The sequence below is a fragment of the Scyliorhinus torazame genome, chromosome 5 (genome assembly GCF_047496885.1).
Source record: "Scyliorhinus torazame isolate Kashiwa2021f chromosome 5, sScyTor2.1, whole genome shotgun sequence".
In the NCBI taxonomy this organism is placed as follows: domain Eukaryota; kingdom Metazoa; phylum Chordata; class Chondrichthyes; order Carcharhiniformes; family Scyliorhinidae; genus Scyliorhinus; species Scyliorhinus torazame.
This window is the reverse complement of record NC_092711.1, coordinates 115,915,639-115,934,049: the sequence shown is the minus strand read 5'-3', so window position 1 is coordinate 115,934,049 and position 18,411 is coordinate 115,915,639. Positions and strand designations below refer to the sequence as shown.

Sequence of the window (18,411 nt, the reverse complement as noted above, 5' to 3'; positions counted from 1 at the left end):
TACCAGGATGTTGCCTGGTATGGAGGACATTAGCTATGAGGAGCGGTTGAATAAACTCGGTTTGTTCTCATCGGAACGAAGGAGGTTGAGGGGCGACCTGATAGAGGTCTACAAAATTATGAGGGGCATAGACAGAGTGGATAGTCAGAGGCTTTTCCCTAGGGTAGAGGGGTCAATTACTAGGGGGCATAGGTTTAAGGTGCGAGGGGCAAGGTTTAGAGGAGATGTACGAGGCAAGTTTTTTTACACAGAGGATAGTGGGTGCCTGGAACTCGCTGCCGGAGGAGGTGGTGGAAGCAGGAACGATGGTGACATTAAAGGGGCATCTTGACAAATACATGAATAGGATGGGAATAGAGGGATACTGACCCAGGAAGGGTAGAAGATTTTAGTTTAGATGGGCGGCATGGGCTTGGAGGGCCGAAGGGCCTGTTCCTGTGCTGTACTTTTCTTTGTTCTTTGTTAATTCTGTTTCACTCGCCACAGATGTAGCATGGTGGCACACTGGTTAGCACTGCTGCATCACAGCACCAGCGACCTGGGTTCAATTCCAGCCTGGTGTGGATGTGTGGAGTTTGCACATTCTCCCCGTGTCTGTGTGGGTTCCCTCTGGGTGCTCCAGTTTTCTCCAAAGATGTGTAGGTTGGGTGGATTGACCACGCTAAATTGCCCCTTATGTGTCCAAAGAAAGGTTAAGTGGAGTTGAGGAAATGAACAGAAAGGCAAGATGGGTAGGTAGGCCAAATTTGGAGTAAAATCTTATTACAGTAGAATAAGGAGTTAGGTTAGCGGACTTTTAAACATCTCTAGCTTAGGCTGGAGAAAATGGGGGGCAGTCTGTAATTGCCTGTAACTGGGATTTCGCAAACCATGAAGAGGGGGCTGGGCAGCCATTAGGATCGGTTCTTTGTGCAGAGGATGCTGGGTAAGAGGGGCCCAGGGTCAGCTTATATGGCCAGGTCAAGGAATGTGGGAGAAAGACCTATGAGAATCTTGTATTTGTCACCATCTTCAACACCATAATCCCAGCCAAGCTCATATCAAAGCTCGAAAACCTAGGAGTTGGCTCCCCACTCTGCAACTGGATCCTCGATTTTCTGACCAACAGACCACAATCAGTAAGAATGAACAACAACACCTCCTCCACAATAGTCCTCAACACCGGCGCCCCACAAGGCTGCGTACTTAGCCCCCTACTCTACTCCCTGTACACACACGACTGCGTGGCAAAAATTGGTTCCAACTCCATCTACAAGTTTGCTGATGATACGACCATAGTGGGCCGGATCTCGAATAACGATGAGTCCGAATACAGGAGGGAGATAGAGAACCTAGTGGAGTGGTGTAGCGACAACAATCTCTCCCTCAATGCCAGCAAAACTAAAGAGCTGGTCATTGACTTCAGGAAGCAAAGTACTGTACACACCCCTGTCAGCATCAACAGGGCCGAGGTGGAGATGGTTAGCAGTTTCAACAGCAGCGCCTATACTTCATCAGGAAACTAAGGAAATTCGGCATGTCCACATTGACTCTTACCAACTTTTACAGATGCACCATAGAAAGCATCCTATCGGGCTGCATCACAGCCTGGTATGGCAACTGCTCGGCCCAGGACCGCAAGAAACTTCAGAGAGTTGTGAACACCGCCCAGTCCATCACACAAATCTGCCTCCCATCCATTGACTCCATCTACACCTCCCGCTGCCAGGGGAAAGGGGGCAGTATAATCAAAGATCCCTCCCACCCGGCTTACTCACTCTTCCAACTTCTTCCATCGGGCAGGAGATACAGAAGTCTGAGAACACGCACGAACAGACTCAAAAACAGCTTCTTCCCCACTGTCACCAGACTCCTAAATGACCCTCTTATGGACTGACTTCATTAACACTACACCCTGTATGCTTCATCCGATGCCAGTGCTTATGTTGCCCTATTATGCATTTTCTTTTATTCCCTTTTCTTCTCATGTACTTAATGATCTGTTGAGCTGCTCGCAGAAAAATACTTTTCACTGTACCTCGGTACACGTGACAATAAACAAATCCAATCCAATCCGTTACCTTATTTGGTCGTGAGTATGTGAAACTCGATGCTGAATCCATGTGTGTGTGAATCCAGATGCTGTGCTTCCTTTGTCTCACTCGCTCTGGAGGTTTCAAGAGACATGTCTCCTGCCTGTTATCAGAGTGAGTGGAGCTTGCAAGCTATTTGAAATAAAATAAATCAATGCCTACAATCCGACTTAGCCTTTGACTGAGACTAGACTGGGGCCAGGAAGAACTCAATATCATCAGAGTTACTGGGTTACGGGGATAGGGTGGAGGCTTGGTCTTAAATAGGGTGCTTTTCCAAGGGCCGATGCAGGCTCAATGGGTGGAATGGCCTCCTTCTGTATTGTAAGTTCTCTGATTCTGGAGGATTTTCTCTCTCAGTCTGATCCGATGCGTCTGTCTGCTGGTATTTCCGAAGGTAGCACAGTGGGTAGCACTGTTGCTTCATAGCGCCAGGATTCCGAGTTCAATTCCCGTTTGGGTCATGGTCTGTGCGGTGTCTGCACGTTCCCTCCTTGTCTGCGTGGGTATCCTCCGGGTGCTCCGGTTTCCTCCCACAAGTCCCGAAAGATGTGCTTGTCAGGTAATTTAGACATTTTGAATTCTCCCTCTGTGTACCCGAACAGGCACCGGATTGTGGCGACTAGGGGCTTTTCACGGTAACTTCATTGCAGTGTTAATGTAAGCCTACTTGTGGCAATAACAAAGAATATTAATAATATGTGTTTGGGTATTTTAGGGAGCAGGTAGAACTTCCTTTGTTCTACCTGTTATCCCCTCAGAAATTCCATCTGTTTTTGGTTAATATGTCTGGCTGTTTTGGGTATATGGGTCTAGGTAGCTTGGTGTTATGATTCGTGTTGTTTAGTTGTCGGTCTGTCTCCAGCAGGTATTGTTGTCTCTCGATAATGACTGTGCTGCTACCCTTGTCTTCTGGGTCTTATGAACATATCCGTGTCGGATCCAAGCTCCCGGATTGTCTGTCTTTCTCTCCGGGTAAGATTCTGTTTGTCTCTTGTATTTCACTGTGACAGGGCAGAGACCTGATTGAAGGGGTTCAAACATGGGAGTTCTGGGAAAGATGAGCAAGGAGTTGGGAGGTGACAACATGTTCAAAGAGTTTGGAGAGGACAGGGAGGTTGAAGACGGGGCAGTAATTTTTAAGGCTGGCAGGGCCAAGGGTTTGTTTTATTGTGGAGGGGGTGATGATGGCAGATTTGAAGGACAGAGGGAATGTACCTGAAGAGAGAGAAATGTTGACAATATCTGTGGACACGGTAGTTGGCTGATCAGTAGCTCAGTGGGAATAGATTCGATGGAGCAGGAGCTGGACCTCATGGACAAGATGAGCTCTCAGAGGGCATGAGGGGAGATGGGAGAGAAACTAGAGAAAGATATGGGTTTACTCAATCTCAGTCACAAAGAAGCTCCACAAGCTCCTCACACTTCTTGTTGGAGGTGAGGATGGAAGGGACAGGGGAAGAGCGAGAGTACTTCAAAAGGAACTAACTTGTGTCAGAGATATTAAAAAGTATCCACACACTGCGTATTTAACACAAATCTAATTTATTTGACTTTTAGCCAGAATATTAGCCCCTGTAAATGGGCTGGAGTTTGTTATCAGAAGAAAGAGACCCAAATGAACATGGTTCAGTCCTGAATGTGAGGAACAGCAAAATACAATCGCTGTAGTTATTTGTGGCCTCGCTGGTGTGTCAGCAGGTTGGATGAAGTGGTGAATCCCTTCCCACACTTGGCGCAAGTGTATGGCCTCTCCCCAGTGTGAATCCGCTGATGTACAGTGAGGTTAGATGATTGCCTGAACCCAGTCCCGCAGTGAGAGCACCTGAACGGTTTCTCATCAGTGTGAACACGTTGATGGCTCATCAGTTCCCCAGAACTTTTATAGCACTTCCCGCAGTCTGGACATTGGAATGGTCTCTCATCAGTGTGAACTCGCTGGTGTGTGGACAGAGTGGATGACTCAGTGAATCCCTTCCCACATTTGGAGCAGGTGAATGGTCTCTCCCCAGTGTGAATTCGCTGGTGACTCAGCAGGGAAGATGACTTAGTGAATCCCTTCCCACACTTGGTGCATGTGAATGGTCTCTCCCCAGTGTGAACTCGCTGGTGTCTCAGCAGGTGGGATGACTTACTGAATCCTTTCCCACACTCTGAACAGGTGAATGGTCTCTCCCCAGTGTGAATTCGCTGGTGTGTGGACAAAGTGGATGACTGAGTGAATCTCTTCCCACACTTTGAGCAGGTGAATGGTCTTTCCCCAGTGTGAACTCGCTGGTGTTTCCGCAGGTCGAAAGACTGTGTGAATCCCTTCCCACACTTTGAGCAGGTGAATGGTCTCTCCCCAGTGTGACTGCGTCGATGAGTTTCTAGCTTGGATGGGGAACTGAATCCTTTCCCACAGTCCGCACATTTCCACGGTTTCTCCTCAGTTTCACTGCATTTGTGGTTTGTGAGACCTGGTGATTGACTGAATCCTCGCCCACACACACATGTGTATGGTTTCTCCCCACTGTGAACGATGCTTTTTCCTTCCATGTTCAAAATCCGCTGATATTCAGGATATGATAAATTGAGGACTCTGTCAGATCCTGATCTGATGCTTGGTTTGGGTTTTTGGACTTTGAAGCCTCCCCTTCGAACACCCTGTGAAACTGATTCAAAACAGAAAATAGGGAGTGAGAGAGAACCCACATAAACACAAAGGCAGGTTGTGAAATTGAGCTGAATGAATGTGGTCATTTGTGGGGAAAAAGTGACCATATAAGCTGCTCAATTGTTGTAAAAACCGACTGATCTCTTTGGGAAGAGAAAGAGGTGAAGAGGGATTTTGTATATTTACAAGACATATCAAGAGATAGTTGGCAAAGCAAATTCGATGTTGAGCTTCATAAACAGTAATATTGATACCAAAAACTATGCTTCTGGTGGCACAGTGGTTAGCACTGCAGCCTCGCAGCACCAGGGACCCGGGTTCAATTCCAACCTTGATGACTGTCTGTGAGGAGTTTGCACTTTCCCCCCCGTGTCTGCGTGGGTTTCCACCCGGTGCTCAGATTCCCTCCAACAGTCCAAAGAAGTGAAAGTTAGGTGGATTGGCCTTGATAAATTGCCCCTCAGTGTCCAGTATGTGCAGGTTAGGTGGGGCTATGGGGTTACAGGGACAGGGTTGGAGTGTGGGCCTAGGCAAAGTGCCCTTTCAGAGAATCAGCGCAGACGGGATGGGCCGAATGGCCTCCTTCTGCACTGTAGGAATTCTATGGTTCTAATTCTGTTCTCTGAATCTTTATAAAGCTTTGGTGACCACTCTTCAGGAAGAATGTGAAGGTTCTTGTAGAAGGTGCAGAGGAGATTTACCAGAAAAGTTCCAGCAAAGGAACTCATGTCACTGAACAGAGCCCCAGAGCTTTGGACACATGGGACATAATGTCTGACAAGACAGTGAAATCCGGAGAGCAGGCTTGGCTTCCTTTCCTTTCTCTCTCTGCCTCCACTCTGCCCCACCAACAAGAAATTGGGACTTTCTATAGATATGTCAGGAATAAAAGAATGACTAGGGTAAGAGTAGGGCCAGTCAAGGACATTAGTGGGAAGTTGTGCGTGGAGTCCGAGGAGATAGGAGAGGTGCGAAATGAATATTTTTTGTCAGTATTCACACAGGAAAAAGACAATGTTGTCGAGGAGAATACTGAGATTCAGGCTACGAGACTAGAAGGGCTTGAGGTTCATAAGGAGGTGGTGTTAGCAATTCTGGAAAGTGTGAAAATAGATAAGTCCCCTGGGCCGGATGGGATTTATCCGAGGATTCTCTGGGAAGCTAGGGAGGAGATTGCTGAGCCTTTGGCTTTGATCTTTAAGTCATCTTTGTCTACAGGAATAGTGCCAGAAGACTGGAGGATAGCAAATGTTGTCCCCTTGTTCAAGAAGGGGAGTAGAGATAACCCCGGTAACTATAGACCAGTGAGCCTTACTTCTGTTGTGGGAAAAATCTTGGAAAGGTTTATAAGAGAAAGGATGTATAATCATCTGGAATGGAATAATTTGATTAGAGAAAGTCAACACGGTTTTGTGAAGGGTAGGTCGTGCCTCACAAACCTTATAGAGTTCTTTGAGAAGGTGACCAAACAGGTGGATGAGGGTAAAGCAGTTGATGTGGTATATATGGATTTCAGTAAAGCGTTTGATAAGGTTCCCCACAGTAGGCTACTGCAGAAAATACGGAGGCATGGGATTCAGGGTGATTTAGCAGTTTGGATCAGAAATTGGCTAGCTGGAAGAAGACAATGGGTGGTGGTTGATGGGAAATGTTCAGACTGGAGTCCAGTTACTAGTGGTGTACCACAAGGATCTGTTTTGGGGCCACTGCTGTTTGTCATTTTTATAAATGACCTGGAGGAGGGCGTAGAAGGATGGGTGAGTAAATTTGCAGATGACACTAAAGTCAGTGGAGTTGTGGACAGTGCGGAAGGATGTTACAAGTTACAGAGCGACATAGATAAGCTGCAGCGCTGGGCTGAGAGGTGGCAAATGGAGTTTAATGCAGAAAAGGGTGATGTGATTCATTTTGAAAGGAATAACAGGAAGAGTACTGGGCTAATGGTAAGATTCTTGGCAGTGTGGATGAGCAGAGAGATCTTGGTGTCCATGTACATAGATTCCTGAAAGTTGCCACCCAGGTTGAGAGGGTTGTTAAGAAGGCGTACGGTGTGTTAGCTTTTATTGGTAGAGGGATTGAGTTTAGGAGCCATGAGGTCATGTTGCAGCTATACAACACTCTGGTGCGGCCGCATTTGGAGTATTGCGTGCAATTCTGGTTGCCGCATTATAGGAAGGAAGTGGAAGCATTGGAAAGGGTGCAGAGGAGATTTACCAGAATGTTGCCTGGTATGGAGGGAAGATCTTATGAGGAAAGGCTGAGGGACCTGAGGCTGTTTTCGTTAGAGAGAAGGTTAAGAGGTGACTTAATTGAGGCATAAAAGATGATCAGAGGATTGGATAGGGTGGACAGTGAGAGCTTTTTTCCTTGGATGGTGATGTCTAGCACGAGGGGACATACCTTTAAATTAAAGGGAGATAGATATAAGACAGATGTCAGAGGTAGGTTCTTTACTCAAGAGAGTGGTAGGGGCGTGGAATGCCCTGCATGCAACAGTAGTGGACTCGCCAACACTAAGGACATTCAAATGGTCATTGGATAGACATATGGACAATAAGGGAATAGTGTAGATGGGCTTTAGTGGTTTCACAGGTCGGCGCAACATCGAGGGCTGAAGGGCCTGTACTGCGCTGTAATGTTCTATGTTCTAATGCAGTTTGATGGACAGGTTGTCTCCATTCTGAACAATGGGGAATAAGCTCCTCCCACTCATTGAAACAACGCCCTGACAAAGATGCCAAACGCGCATGCGCCCTGATGCACATCCAATAAAGATGGCGGCCATTAATCAGAGCCGAAGATAGAACATAGAACATAGAACAATACAGCGCAGTACAGGCCCTTCGGCCCACGATGTTGCACCGAAACAAAAGCCATCTAACCTACACTATGCCATTATCATCCATATGTTTATCCAATAAACTTTTAAATGCCCTCAATGTTGGCATTGATGAGGAGCTGCAGCTCCGCTCGGTACAAACTGGGTCCAGGAAACTCTTTTCCGCGGTTTACAACAGTTTTTCGCAACGTTTCCGCCCACCCCCGCGATCTCTCTTTTCCTCCATACTGTTAAAACAGCTCTGACGAAGGCGCCCTTCTCCTGCGCATGCTTTCATCACAGTGGGTCCTGCCTTTTATTCACTTGGAGGACCAGCCGCCCTCTCTCAGTCCGCTAGACCCGCCCCTCCTCTTCCTATTGGTCGGGAGCTGCCGTCAATCACCCGGGCACTGTGACGGTTTCAGATGGTCAGAGCGGCCACAGGCTCAAGCTGACTCGCTGATTGTCCAACAATCACAGCGAGTGTCACCGGGATCCTGAAGCACCGCATCTGTTACGTCATCAAGGTGGCCCCTCAGCTCCGCTAAACAAAGATGGCGGCCTTGGAACTGGGCCTGACACCGGATAACAGCTCCGCAACTGCAAACACGGGACTTGCAGGGTCTTATGCCGGCCTTGTGACCAGCAGGGGGTGTTTATTAAACTTTCACTCCCTCCCCACCCCCACTCCCAGCTCCATTCCTCCCTCTGCCTCACCGCTGGAAACAGCCGCTCCAACACGCGCAGACCTCCGAGCAAAGTGACATTGCGCATGCTCGATACACCCAGCAATGCGTCTGCGCACTGGGTTCCTGTGCAGTGAATCGGGCACATTCACATCCGCAGGGAATGTTGGATAAGAGCCGCACCATTGACACCACAAACAGTAAATTGGTTACCAGTTGATAAAAATAATCAAACAAATTATTGTCAATGGGTATTCTGCTATTCTCCATTTCTCAGAATGATTAAATGCTGCTCTCCTGTGGAAGAATGCAGAATTTAAGGTTTTCTTCCTCAATGGGTCCTTCCTCTATCCTCCCCAGAAGATGCAACTCTTGTTGGGTTCAATCCCAGAATCAGTCATTCCTCTATCTTCTTCCCTCTTGCTCGTGATAGTGAATGTTCAATGTTTTCTAGAATGATCCAGACCAGATGTCACTCGGCATACCATGTCTCTACTGACTCTGTACAAGAGCTGCCACTTTTCCTGCTTAAATTCCATTTGCCACTGTTCTGCCCATATCCAGTCCATCTGTATCATCCTGTAATTTAAGGCTTTTCTCCTCGCTAGTTACCACACCAACAATTTTTGATCTGCAAACTTATTGATCATACCTTCACATATTTCAAGACCTCGACTTTATATATAATTACTATTGGTGACTGAGGCTGCACCCGAACCTGTGCTTCCTTCCTTCGAGTGGTTTAATAACTCTGGAGAAACAATGCTGAAAAAGCTGGTGTTATGGTCAAGGCTAATAACTGGGTGCTGCCTTGCCTGTCTCTGAATTTACTCCACTCCTGTTCACTCCCCACTTATGTAATAAGCATTGACCGTAATGACTAGGAAGAGTTTAGAACATAGAACAGTACAACACAGTACAGGCCCTTCGGCCCACGATGTTGTGCCGACCATTTATCCTAATCGAAGATCAACCTAACGTACACCCCTTCAATTTACTGCTGTTCATATGGCTGTCCAAGAGTTGCTTAAAAGTCCCCAATGACTCTGTCTCCACCACCTCTGCTGGCAGTGCATTCCACGCACCCACCACTCTCTGTGTAAAGAACCTACCTCTGACATCTCCCCGATATCTTCCTCCAATCACCTTAAAAGTATGTCCCTTGATGACATTTCCGCCCTGGGGTAAAGTCTTTGGCTATCCACTCTATCCATGCCTCTCATCACCTTGTACACCTCTATCAAATAACCTCTCTTCCTTCTTCACTCCAGTGAGAAAAGCCCTAGCTCCCTCAACGTTTCTTCATAAGACATGCCCTCTAGTCCAGGCAACATCCTGATAAATATCCTCTGTATCCTCTCCAAAGCATCCACATCCTTCCTATAATGAGGCGACCAGAACTGGACACAATATTCCAAGTGTGGTCTAACTAGGGTTTTATAAAGCTGCAGCAAAATCTCACGGCTCTGAAACTCAATCCCCCTGTTAATGAAAGCCAACACAGCATATGCCTTCTTAACAACCCTATCAACCTGGGTGGCATCTTTGAGGGATCTATGTCCGTGGACCCCAAGATCCCTCTATTCCTCCACACTTCCAAGAATCCTGCCTTTGAACTCTGTATTCAGCATTCAAATTCGATCTTCCAAAATGAATCACTTCACATTTATCAAGGGTGAACTCCATCTGCCACTTCTCAGCCCAGTCGCTCAACACTATCTACAACTCCCCCAACCTTTGTGTCATCGGCAAACGTACTAGCCCACCTTTCCACTTCCTCATCCAAGTCATTTATAAAAAAACACAAAGAGCAGAGGTCCCAGAACAGATTCCTGCAGGACACCACTTGTCACCGGCCACCAGGCGGAATACTTTTCATCCACTACCACTCGCTGTCTTCTATTGGCCAACCAATTCTGTATCCAGACAGCCAAATTTCCCTGTATCCCATGCCCCCTAACTTTCTGAATGAGCCTACCATGGGGAACCTTATCAAATGTCTTACTGAAATCCATTTACACCACATCCACTGCCTGACCTTCATCAATGTGTCTCGTCACATCGTCAAAGAATTCAATGAGGCTTGTGAGGCATGACCTGCACCAATCAAAGCCATGCTGACTATCTTTAATCAAACGATGGTTTTCTAAATAATCATAAATCCTATCTCTTAGAATCCTTTCCAATAATTTGCTCACCACAGACGCAAGACTGATGGGTCTGTAATTACCAGGGATTTCCCTATTCCCTTTCTTGAACAGGGGAACAACATTCGCCTCCCTCCAATCATCTGGTACCAATCCAGTGGAGTGCGAGAACGCAAAGATCATTGCCAATGGTGCAGCAATCTCCTCCCTCACTTCCCGTAGTAACCTTGGGTATATTCCGTCAGGCCCAAGGGGCTTATCTATCCTGATGCTTTTCAAAATTTCCAGCACATTCTCCTTCTTAGTGTCAACCTGTTCGAGTCTATTAACCTGGTTCACACTGCTCTCATGAGCAACAAGATCCCTCTCTCCCGTGAATACTAAAGCAATATATTCATTTAGGCCCTCCCCCATCTCCTCAGACTCTAGGCACAAGTTCCCTCCACTAGACCTGATCGGCCCTACTCTCACTCTGATCATCCTCACTTCTCACAGAAGTATAGAACGCCTTGGGGTTCTCCCTAATCCTTCCCGCCAGGGCTTTTTCATGCCCCCTTCTAGCTCGCCTCAGTCCATTTTTGAGTTGCTTCCTGGCTACTTTGTAACCCTCTAAAGCTGTGCCAGATCCTTGCTTCCTCAACCTTACGTAAGCTTCCTTGTTCCTCTTGACTAGAAGCTCCACTTCTCTTGTCATCCAAGACTCCTTCACTTTACCATTCCTTCCTCATCTCACTGGGACAAAACTATTCAGCACTCGCAGCAAGTGCTCCTTAACCAACCACCACATTACTGTTCTGCATTTGCCCAAGAACAATTGTTCCCACATTATGCTCCTCAGCTCCTGTCTCATAGCTGCCAATCAGTCACTATCGTGACAAAGTGCTCCTCAAACTGTATCATTAGGGCAGCACGGTAGCACAGTGGTTAGCACTGTTGCTTCAGAGCCCCAGGGTCCTGGGTTCAATTGCCACTTGGGTCACTGTCTGTGCAGACTCTGCACATTCTCCCCGTTGGGTGAATTAGTCACCCGAACAGGTGGCGACTTGGGGATTTTCACAGTAACTTCATTGCTGTGATAATGTAAGCCTACGTGTGACAAGAATAAAGATTATTATTATTACATTTGAATTCCAACGCCTCAATGAAGAGGCAGAGAGTGGCAGAGAGGGATCTCTGCCAAAGATCTGCGGGTCGAGAAACACCTTCTCCAATCACAGAAAGACTACAAGAGAAACACATGACTCTGAGTCGATGTCATCCTCGAAATGTACAAAAAGGACGTGTTGCATCTCAACTGGAGGGGCACCAATATCCTGGCTGGGAAGTTTGCTTGAGTCACTCGGGAGGATTTAAACTAGTATGGCAGGGGGTTGGGAAACAGAGCGCTAGCGTAGAAGGTGTAATAACTGAAGGGGAATTGGAGAACAAAAATAAGAGAACAACATCATCCTGTCTGCTCAAACATAATGGTTTGAAGTGTATTTGTTTCCACGCCAGAAGTATAGTGGGGAGGCAGATGAACTTAGAGCACTTATTGGTACTTGGAATTACGATGTTGTGGCTATCACAGAAAAACATGTTTAAAGGAAGGGTCGGATTGGCAGCTGAACGTTGGAGGATAGGGATGCATCTGGAGTGATAGAGAAGGATGTAAAAGTGGTGGAGGAGTAGCATTAAGGAGAATATTATTATATTGTGAGGGGAAATATACCGTAAATGGCAAAACTCCTGGGAATATAGAAAGTCAGAGAGATCTGTGTGTTGCATGTGCACAGATGTTTGAGGTTCGCAGCACAAATGGACAAGGTACTCAAGAAAGCATACGGAATGCTTGGATTCATTGGACGGGGCATCAAGTATCATAGATTATCATAGAATTTACAGTGCAGAAGGAGGCCATTCGGCCCATCAAGTCTGCACCAGCTCTTGGAAAGAGCACCTTACCCAAGGTCAACACCTGCAACCTATCCCCATAACCCAGTAACCCCACCCAACACTAAGGGCATATGTTTATCCAATAAACTTTTAAATGCCCTCAATGTTGGCGAGTTCACCACTGTAGCAGGTAGGGCATTCCACGGCCTCACTACTCTTTGTGTAAAGAACCTACCTCTGACCTCTGTCCTATATCTATTACCCCTCAGTTTAAAGTTATGTCCCCTCGTGCCAGCCATATCCATCCGCGGGAGAAGGCTCTCACTGTCCACCCTATCCAACCCCCTGATCATTTTGTATGCCTCTATTAAGTCTCCTCTTAACCTTCTTCTCTCCAACGAAAACAACCTCAAGTCCATCAGCCTTTCCTCATAAGATTTTCCCTCCATACCAGGCAACATCCTGGTAAATCTCCTCTGCACCCGCTCCAAAGCCTCCACGTCCTTCCTATAATGCGGTGACCAGAACTGTACGCAATACTCCAAATGCGGCCGTACCAGAGTTCTGTACAGCTGCAACATGACCTCCCGACTCCGGAACTCAATCCCTCTACCAATAAAGGCCAACACTCCATAGGCCTTCTTCACAACCCTATCAACCTGGGTGGCAACTTTCAGGGATCTATGTACATGGACACCTAGATCCCTCTGCTCATCCACACTTTCAAGAACTTGACCATTAGCCAAATATTCCGCATTCCTGTTATTCCTTCCAAAGTGAATCACCTCACACTTCTCTACATTAAACTCCATTTGCCACCTCTCGGCCCAGCTCTGCAGCTTATCTATATCCCTCCGTAATCTGCTACATCCTTCCACACTATCGACAACACCACCGACTTTAGTATCGTCTGCAAATTTACTCACCCACCCTTCTGCGCCTTCCTCTAGGTCATTGATAAAAATGACAAACAGCAACGGCCCCAGAACAGATCCTTGTGGTACTCCACTTGTGACTGTACTCCATTCTGAACATTTCCCATCAACCACCACCCTCTGTCTTCTTTCAGCTAGCCAATTTCTGATCCACATCTCTAAATCACCCTCAATCCCCAGCCTCCGTATTTTTTGCAATAGCCTACCGTGGGGAACCTTATCAAACGCTTTGCTGAAATCCATATACACCACATCAACTGCTCTACCCTCGTCTACCTGTTCAGTCACCTTCTCAAAGAACTCAATAAGGTTTGTGAGGCATGACCTACCCTTCACAAAGCCATGCTGACTATCCCTGATCATATTATTCCTATCTAGATGATTATAAATCTTGTCTCTTATAATCCCCTCCAAGACTTTACCCACTACAGACGTGAGGCTCACCGGCCTATAGTTGCCGGGGTTGTCTCTGCTCCCCTTTTTGAACAGAGGGACCACATTTGCTGTCCTCCAGTCCTCTGGCACTATTCCTGTAGCCAATGATGACATAAAAATCAAAGCCAAAGGTCCAGCAATCTCTTCCCTGGCCTCCCATAGAATCCTAGGATAAATCCCATCAGGTCCCGGGGACTTATCTATTTTCAGCCTGTCCAGAATTGCCAACACCTCTTCCCTACGTACCTCAATGCCATCTATTCTATTAGCCTGGAGCTCAGCATTCTCCTCCACAACATTATCTTTTTCCTGAGTGAATACTGACGAAAAATATTCATTTAGTATCTCGCCTATCTCTTCAGACTCCACACACAATTTCCCATCCCTGTCCTTGACTGGTCCTACTCTTTCCCTAGTCATTCGCTTATTCCTGACATACCTATAGAAAGCTTTTGGGTTTTCCTTGATCCTTCCTGCCAAATACTTCTCATGTCCCCTCCTTGCTCGTCTTAGCTCTCTCTTTAGATCCTTCCTCGCTACCTTGTAACTATCCATCGCCCCAACCGAAACTTCACACTTCATCTTCACATAGGCCTCCTTCTTCCTCTTAACAAGAGATTCCACTTCCTTGGTAAACCACGGTTCCCTCGCTCGACGCCTTCCTCCCTGTCTGACCGGTACATACTTATCAAGAACACGCAGTAGCTGATCCTTGAACAAGCCCCACTTATCCAGTGTGCCCAACACTTGCAGCCTACTTCTCCACCTTATCCCCCCCAAGTCACGTCTAATGGCATCATAATTGCCCTTCCCCCAGCTATAACTCTTGCCCTGCGGTGTATACTTATCCCTTTCCATCATTAACGTAAACGTCACCGAATTGTGGTCCAAATCCAACACCTGGCCTGGTTCATTACCCAAAACCAAATCCAACGTGGCCTCGCCTCTTGTTGGCCTGTCAACATATTGTTTCAGGAAACCCTCCTGCACACACTGTACAAAAAACGACCCATCTATTGTACTCGAACTATATCTTTTCCAGTCAATATTTGGAAAGTTAAAATCTCCCATAATAACTACCCTGTTACTTTCGCTCATATCCAGAATCATCTTCGCCATCCTTTCCTCTACATCCCTAGAACTATTAGGAGGCCTATAAAAAACTCCCAACAGGGTGACCTCTCCTTTCCTGTTTCTAACTTCAGCCCATACTACCTCGGCAGAAGAGTCCCCATCTAGCATCCTCTCCGCCACCGTAATACTGCTCTTGACTAGCAGCGCCACACCTCCCCCTCTTTTGCCTCCTTCTCTGAGCTTACTAAAACACCTAAACCCCGGAACCTGCAACATCCATTCCTGTCCCTGCTCTATCCATGTCTCCGAAATGGCCACAACATCGAAGTCCCAGGTACCAACCCACGCTGCCAGTTCCCCTACCTTGTTTCGTATACTCCTGGCATTGAAGTAGACACACTTCAAACCACCTACCTGAACACTGGCCCCCTCCTGCGATGTCAAATCTGTGCTCCTGACCTCTATACTCTCATTCTCCCTTACCCTAAAACTACAATCCAGGTTCCCATGCCCCTGCTGCATTAGTTTAAACCCCCCCAAAGAGCACTAACAAATCTCCCCCCCAGGATATTTGTGCCCCTCAGGTTCAGATGTAGACCATCCTGTCTGTAGAGGTCCCACCTTCCCCAGAAAGAGCCCCAGTTATCCAAAAATCTGAATCCCTCCCGGCTGCACCATCCCTGTAGCCACGTGTTTAAATGCTCTCTCTCCTTATTCCTCATCTCACTATCACGTGGCACGGGCAACAACCCAGAGATAACAACTCTGTTTGTTCTAGTTCTGAGCTTCCATCCTAGCTCCCTGAAAGCCTGCCTGACATCCTTGTCCCCTTTCCTACCTATGTCGTTGGTGCCAATGTGGACCACGACTTGGGGCTGCTCCCCCTCCCCCCTAAGGACCCGGAAAACACAATCCGAGACATCACGTACCCTTGCACCTGGGAGGCAACATACCAAACGGGAGTCTCTCACGCTCCCACAAAATCTCCTATCTGTGCCCCTGACTATAGAGTCCCCAATTACTAATGCTCTGCTCCTCTCCCCCCTTCCCTTCTGAGCAACAGGGACAGACTCCGTGCCAGAGGCCCGTACCCCATGGCTTACCCCTGGTAAGTCGTCCCCCCCCACAAGTATCCAAAGCGGTATACTTGTTTCTCAGGGGTACGACCGCAGGGGATCCCTGCACTGACTGTTTTTTCCCAGTCCCTCTTACAGTTACCCACCTATCTCCAATCTTTGGTGTAACTAATTCCCTGAAGCTGCTATCTATGACCCCTTCTGCCTCCCGAATGATCCGAAGTTCTTCCAACTCCAGCTCCAGTTCCCTAACTCGGTCTTGGAGGAGCTGGAGATGGCAGCACTTCCTGCAGGTAAAATCAGCAGGGACACTAACTGCATCCCTCACCTCAAACATCCTGCAGGAGGAACATTGCACTCCCTTCCCTGCCATTCGTCTAACTTTCTACCAAGATCTGGCTAAAAAATAATAATATAATAAAATATGGTACTTACCTCAGACCAATGGGTTTTATTATTAGGTTAGAGGAGGAGGGCGGGTGGGAGACACTACAGTAGTGTAGTGTCTCGGGTTTCCAATCCACCAGAATTTATTGGAGAGGGTCTTCCCAGACGTCCGCGGGTCGACTTCCTGTTCCCGCCTAAAAAACTAATTTAAAATTAAAAAAAAGAAAAATTCTCAGCTCCTGCTGAAACTGACTAACCAGCCAGCTGTTCTCACGCCGCCGAAATCGACTGGCCTGCCCCTGCAAAGACAAGTGCTTTTAAAGGTTGACTTACCTCCCAGCAACCTCCTTCCGCAATGCTCCCGCTGAAACTGACTCACCACTCACCAGCTGTTCTCACGCCGCCGAAATCGACTGGCCTGCCCCTGCAAAGACAAGTGCTTTTAAAGGTTGACTTACCTCCCAGCAACCTCCTTCCGCAATGCTCCCGCTGAAACTGACTCACCACTCACCAGCTGTTCTCCCGCCGCCGAAATCGACTGGCCTGCCCCTGCAAAGACAAGTGCTTTTAAAGGTTGACTTACCTCCCAGCAACCTCCTTCCGCAATGCTCCCGCTGAAACTGACTCACCACTCACCAGCTGTTCTCACGCCGCCGAAATCGACTGGCCTGCCCCTGCAAAGACAAGTGCTTTTAAAGGTTGACTTACCTCCCAGCAACCTCCTTCCGCAATGCTCCCGCTGAAACTGACTCACCACTCACCAGCTGTTCTCACGCCGCCGAAATCGACTGGCCTGCCCCTGCAAAGACAAGTGCTTTTAAAGGTTGACTTACCTCCCAGCAACCTCCTTCCGCAATGCTCCCGCTGAAACTGACTCACCACTCACCAGCTGTTCTCACGCCGCCGAAATCGACTGGCCTGCCCCTGCAAAGACAAGTGCTTTTAAAGGTTGACTTACCTCCCAGCAACCTCCTTCCGCAATGCTCCCGCTGAAACTGACTCACCACTCACCAGCTGTTCTCACGCCGCCGAAATCGACTGGCCTGCCCCTGCAAAGACAAGTGCTTTTAAAGGTTGACTTACCTCCCAGCAACCTCCTTCCGCAATGCTCCCGCTGAAACTGACTCACCACTCACTAGCTGTTCTCACGCCGCCAAAATCGACTGGCCTGCCCCTGCAAAGACAAGTGCTTTTAAAGGTTGACTTACCTCCCAGCAACCTCCTTCCGCAATGCTCCCGCTGAAACTGACTCACCACTCACCAGCTGTTCTCACGCCGCCGAAATCGACTGGCCTGCCCCTGCAAAGACAAGTGCTTTTAAAGGTTGACTTACCTCCCAGCAACCTCCTTCCGCAATGCTCCCGCTGAAACTGACTAACCACTCACCAGCTGTTCTCACGCCGCCGAAATCGACTCAATTATCATGGCCAATCCACCTAACCTGCACATCTTTGGACTGTGGGAGGAAACCGGAGCACCCGGAGGAAACTCACGCACACACGGGGAGGATGTGCAGACTCCGCACAGACAGTGACCCAAGCCGGAATCGAACATGGGACCCTGGAGCTGTGAAGCAATTGTGCTATCCACAACGCTACCGTGCTGCCCTCTATAAAAACTGGCAAGTCATGCTACTGTTGTATAGAACCTTGTTAAGGCCACATTTGGAATATTGTCCATAATTCTGGTCGCCACAGTACCAGAAGGATGTGGAGGCTTTGGAGAAGGTGCAGAGGAGGTTTACCAGGATGTTGCCTAGTCTGGAGGGTGTTAGCGATGTGGAGAGGCTGAATAGACTCGGACTGTTTTCCTTAGAAAGACGGAGGTTGAGGGGTGACCTGATAGATGTCGACAAGGTTATGAGGGGCATGGATAGAGTGGATGGGCGGGCACTCTTTCCCAGGGTGGAGGGGTCAGTCAGCAAGGGGCATAGGTTTAAGGTCCCTGGGGCAAAGTTAGTGGAGATGTGCAAGGTAGGTTATTTTACGTAGAGGGTGGTGAGTGCCTGGAATGCATTGCCAGGGGAGGTTGTGGAAGCAGATACATTAACGGCGTTCAAAAGGCATCTTGACAAACACATGGGTAGGATGGGTATAGAGGGATACGACACAAGGAAGTGCTGAGGGTTTTGGCAAAGGTTGGCATCATGACTGGTACAGGCTTGGAGGGCTGATGGGCCTGTTCCTGTGCTGTATTGTTCTTTGTTCAAAGACCCTGTTCAATGGGGGAGAAACAGTTCATGTGTTCGGA

At 47.9% G+C, this 18,411-nt stretch overlaps 1 protein-coding gene across 1 annotated transcript in view; it reads right to left on the bottom strand.

Moving 5' to 3' along the window:
* Positions 1–3,600: 3,600 nt before the first annotated feature.
* Positions 3,601–18,411, bottom strand: part of LOC140419565 (uncharacterized) — a 35,624-nt gene continuing 20,813 nt past the window's right edge. The window contains exon 3 of the mRNA XM_072503481.1: positions 3,601–4,500. Coding sequence (XP_072359582.1) covers positions 3,744–4,500 — 757 coding nt within the window. The 3' untranslated portion in view covers positions 3,601–3,743. The remainder of the gene's footprint in view (positions 4,501–18,411) is intronic.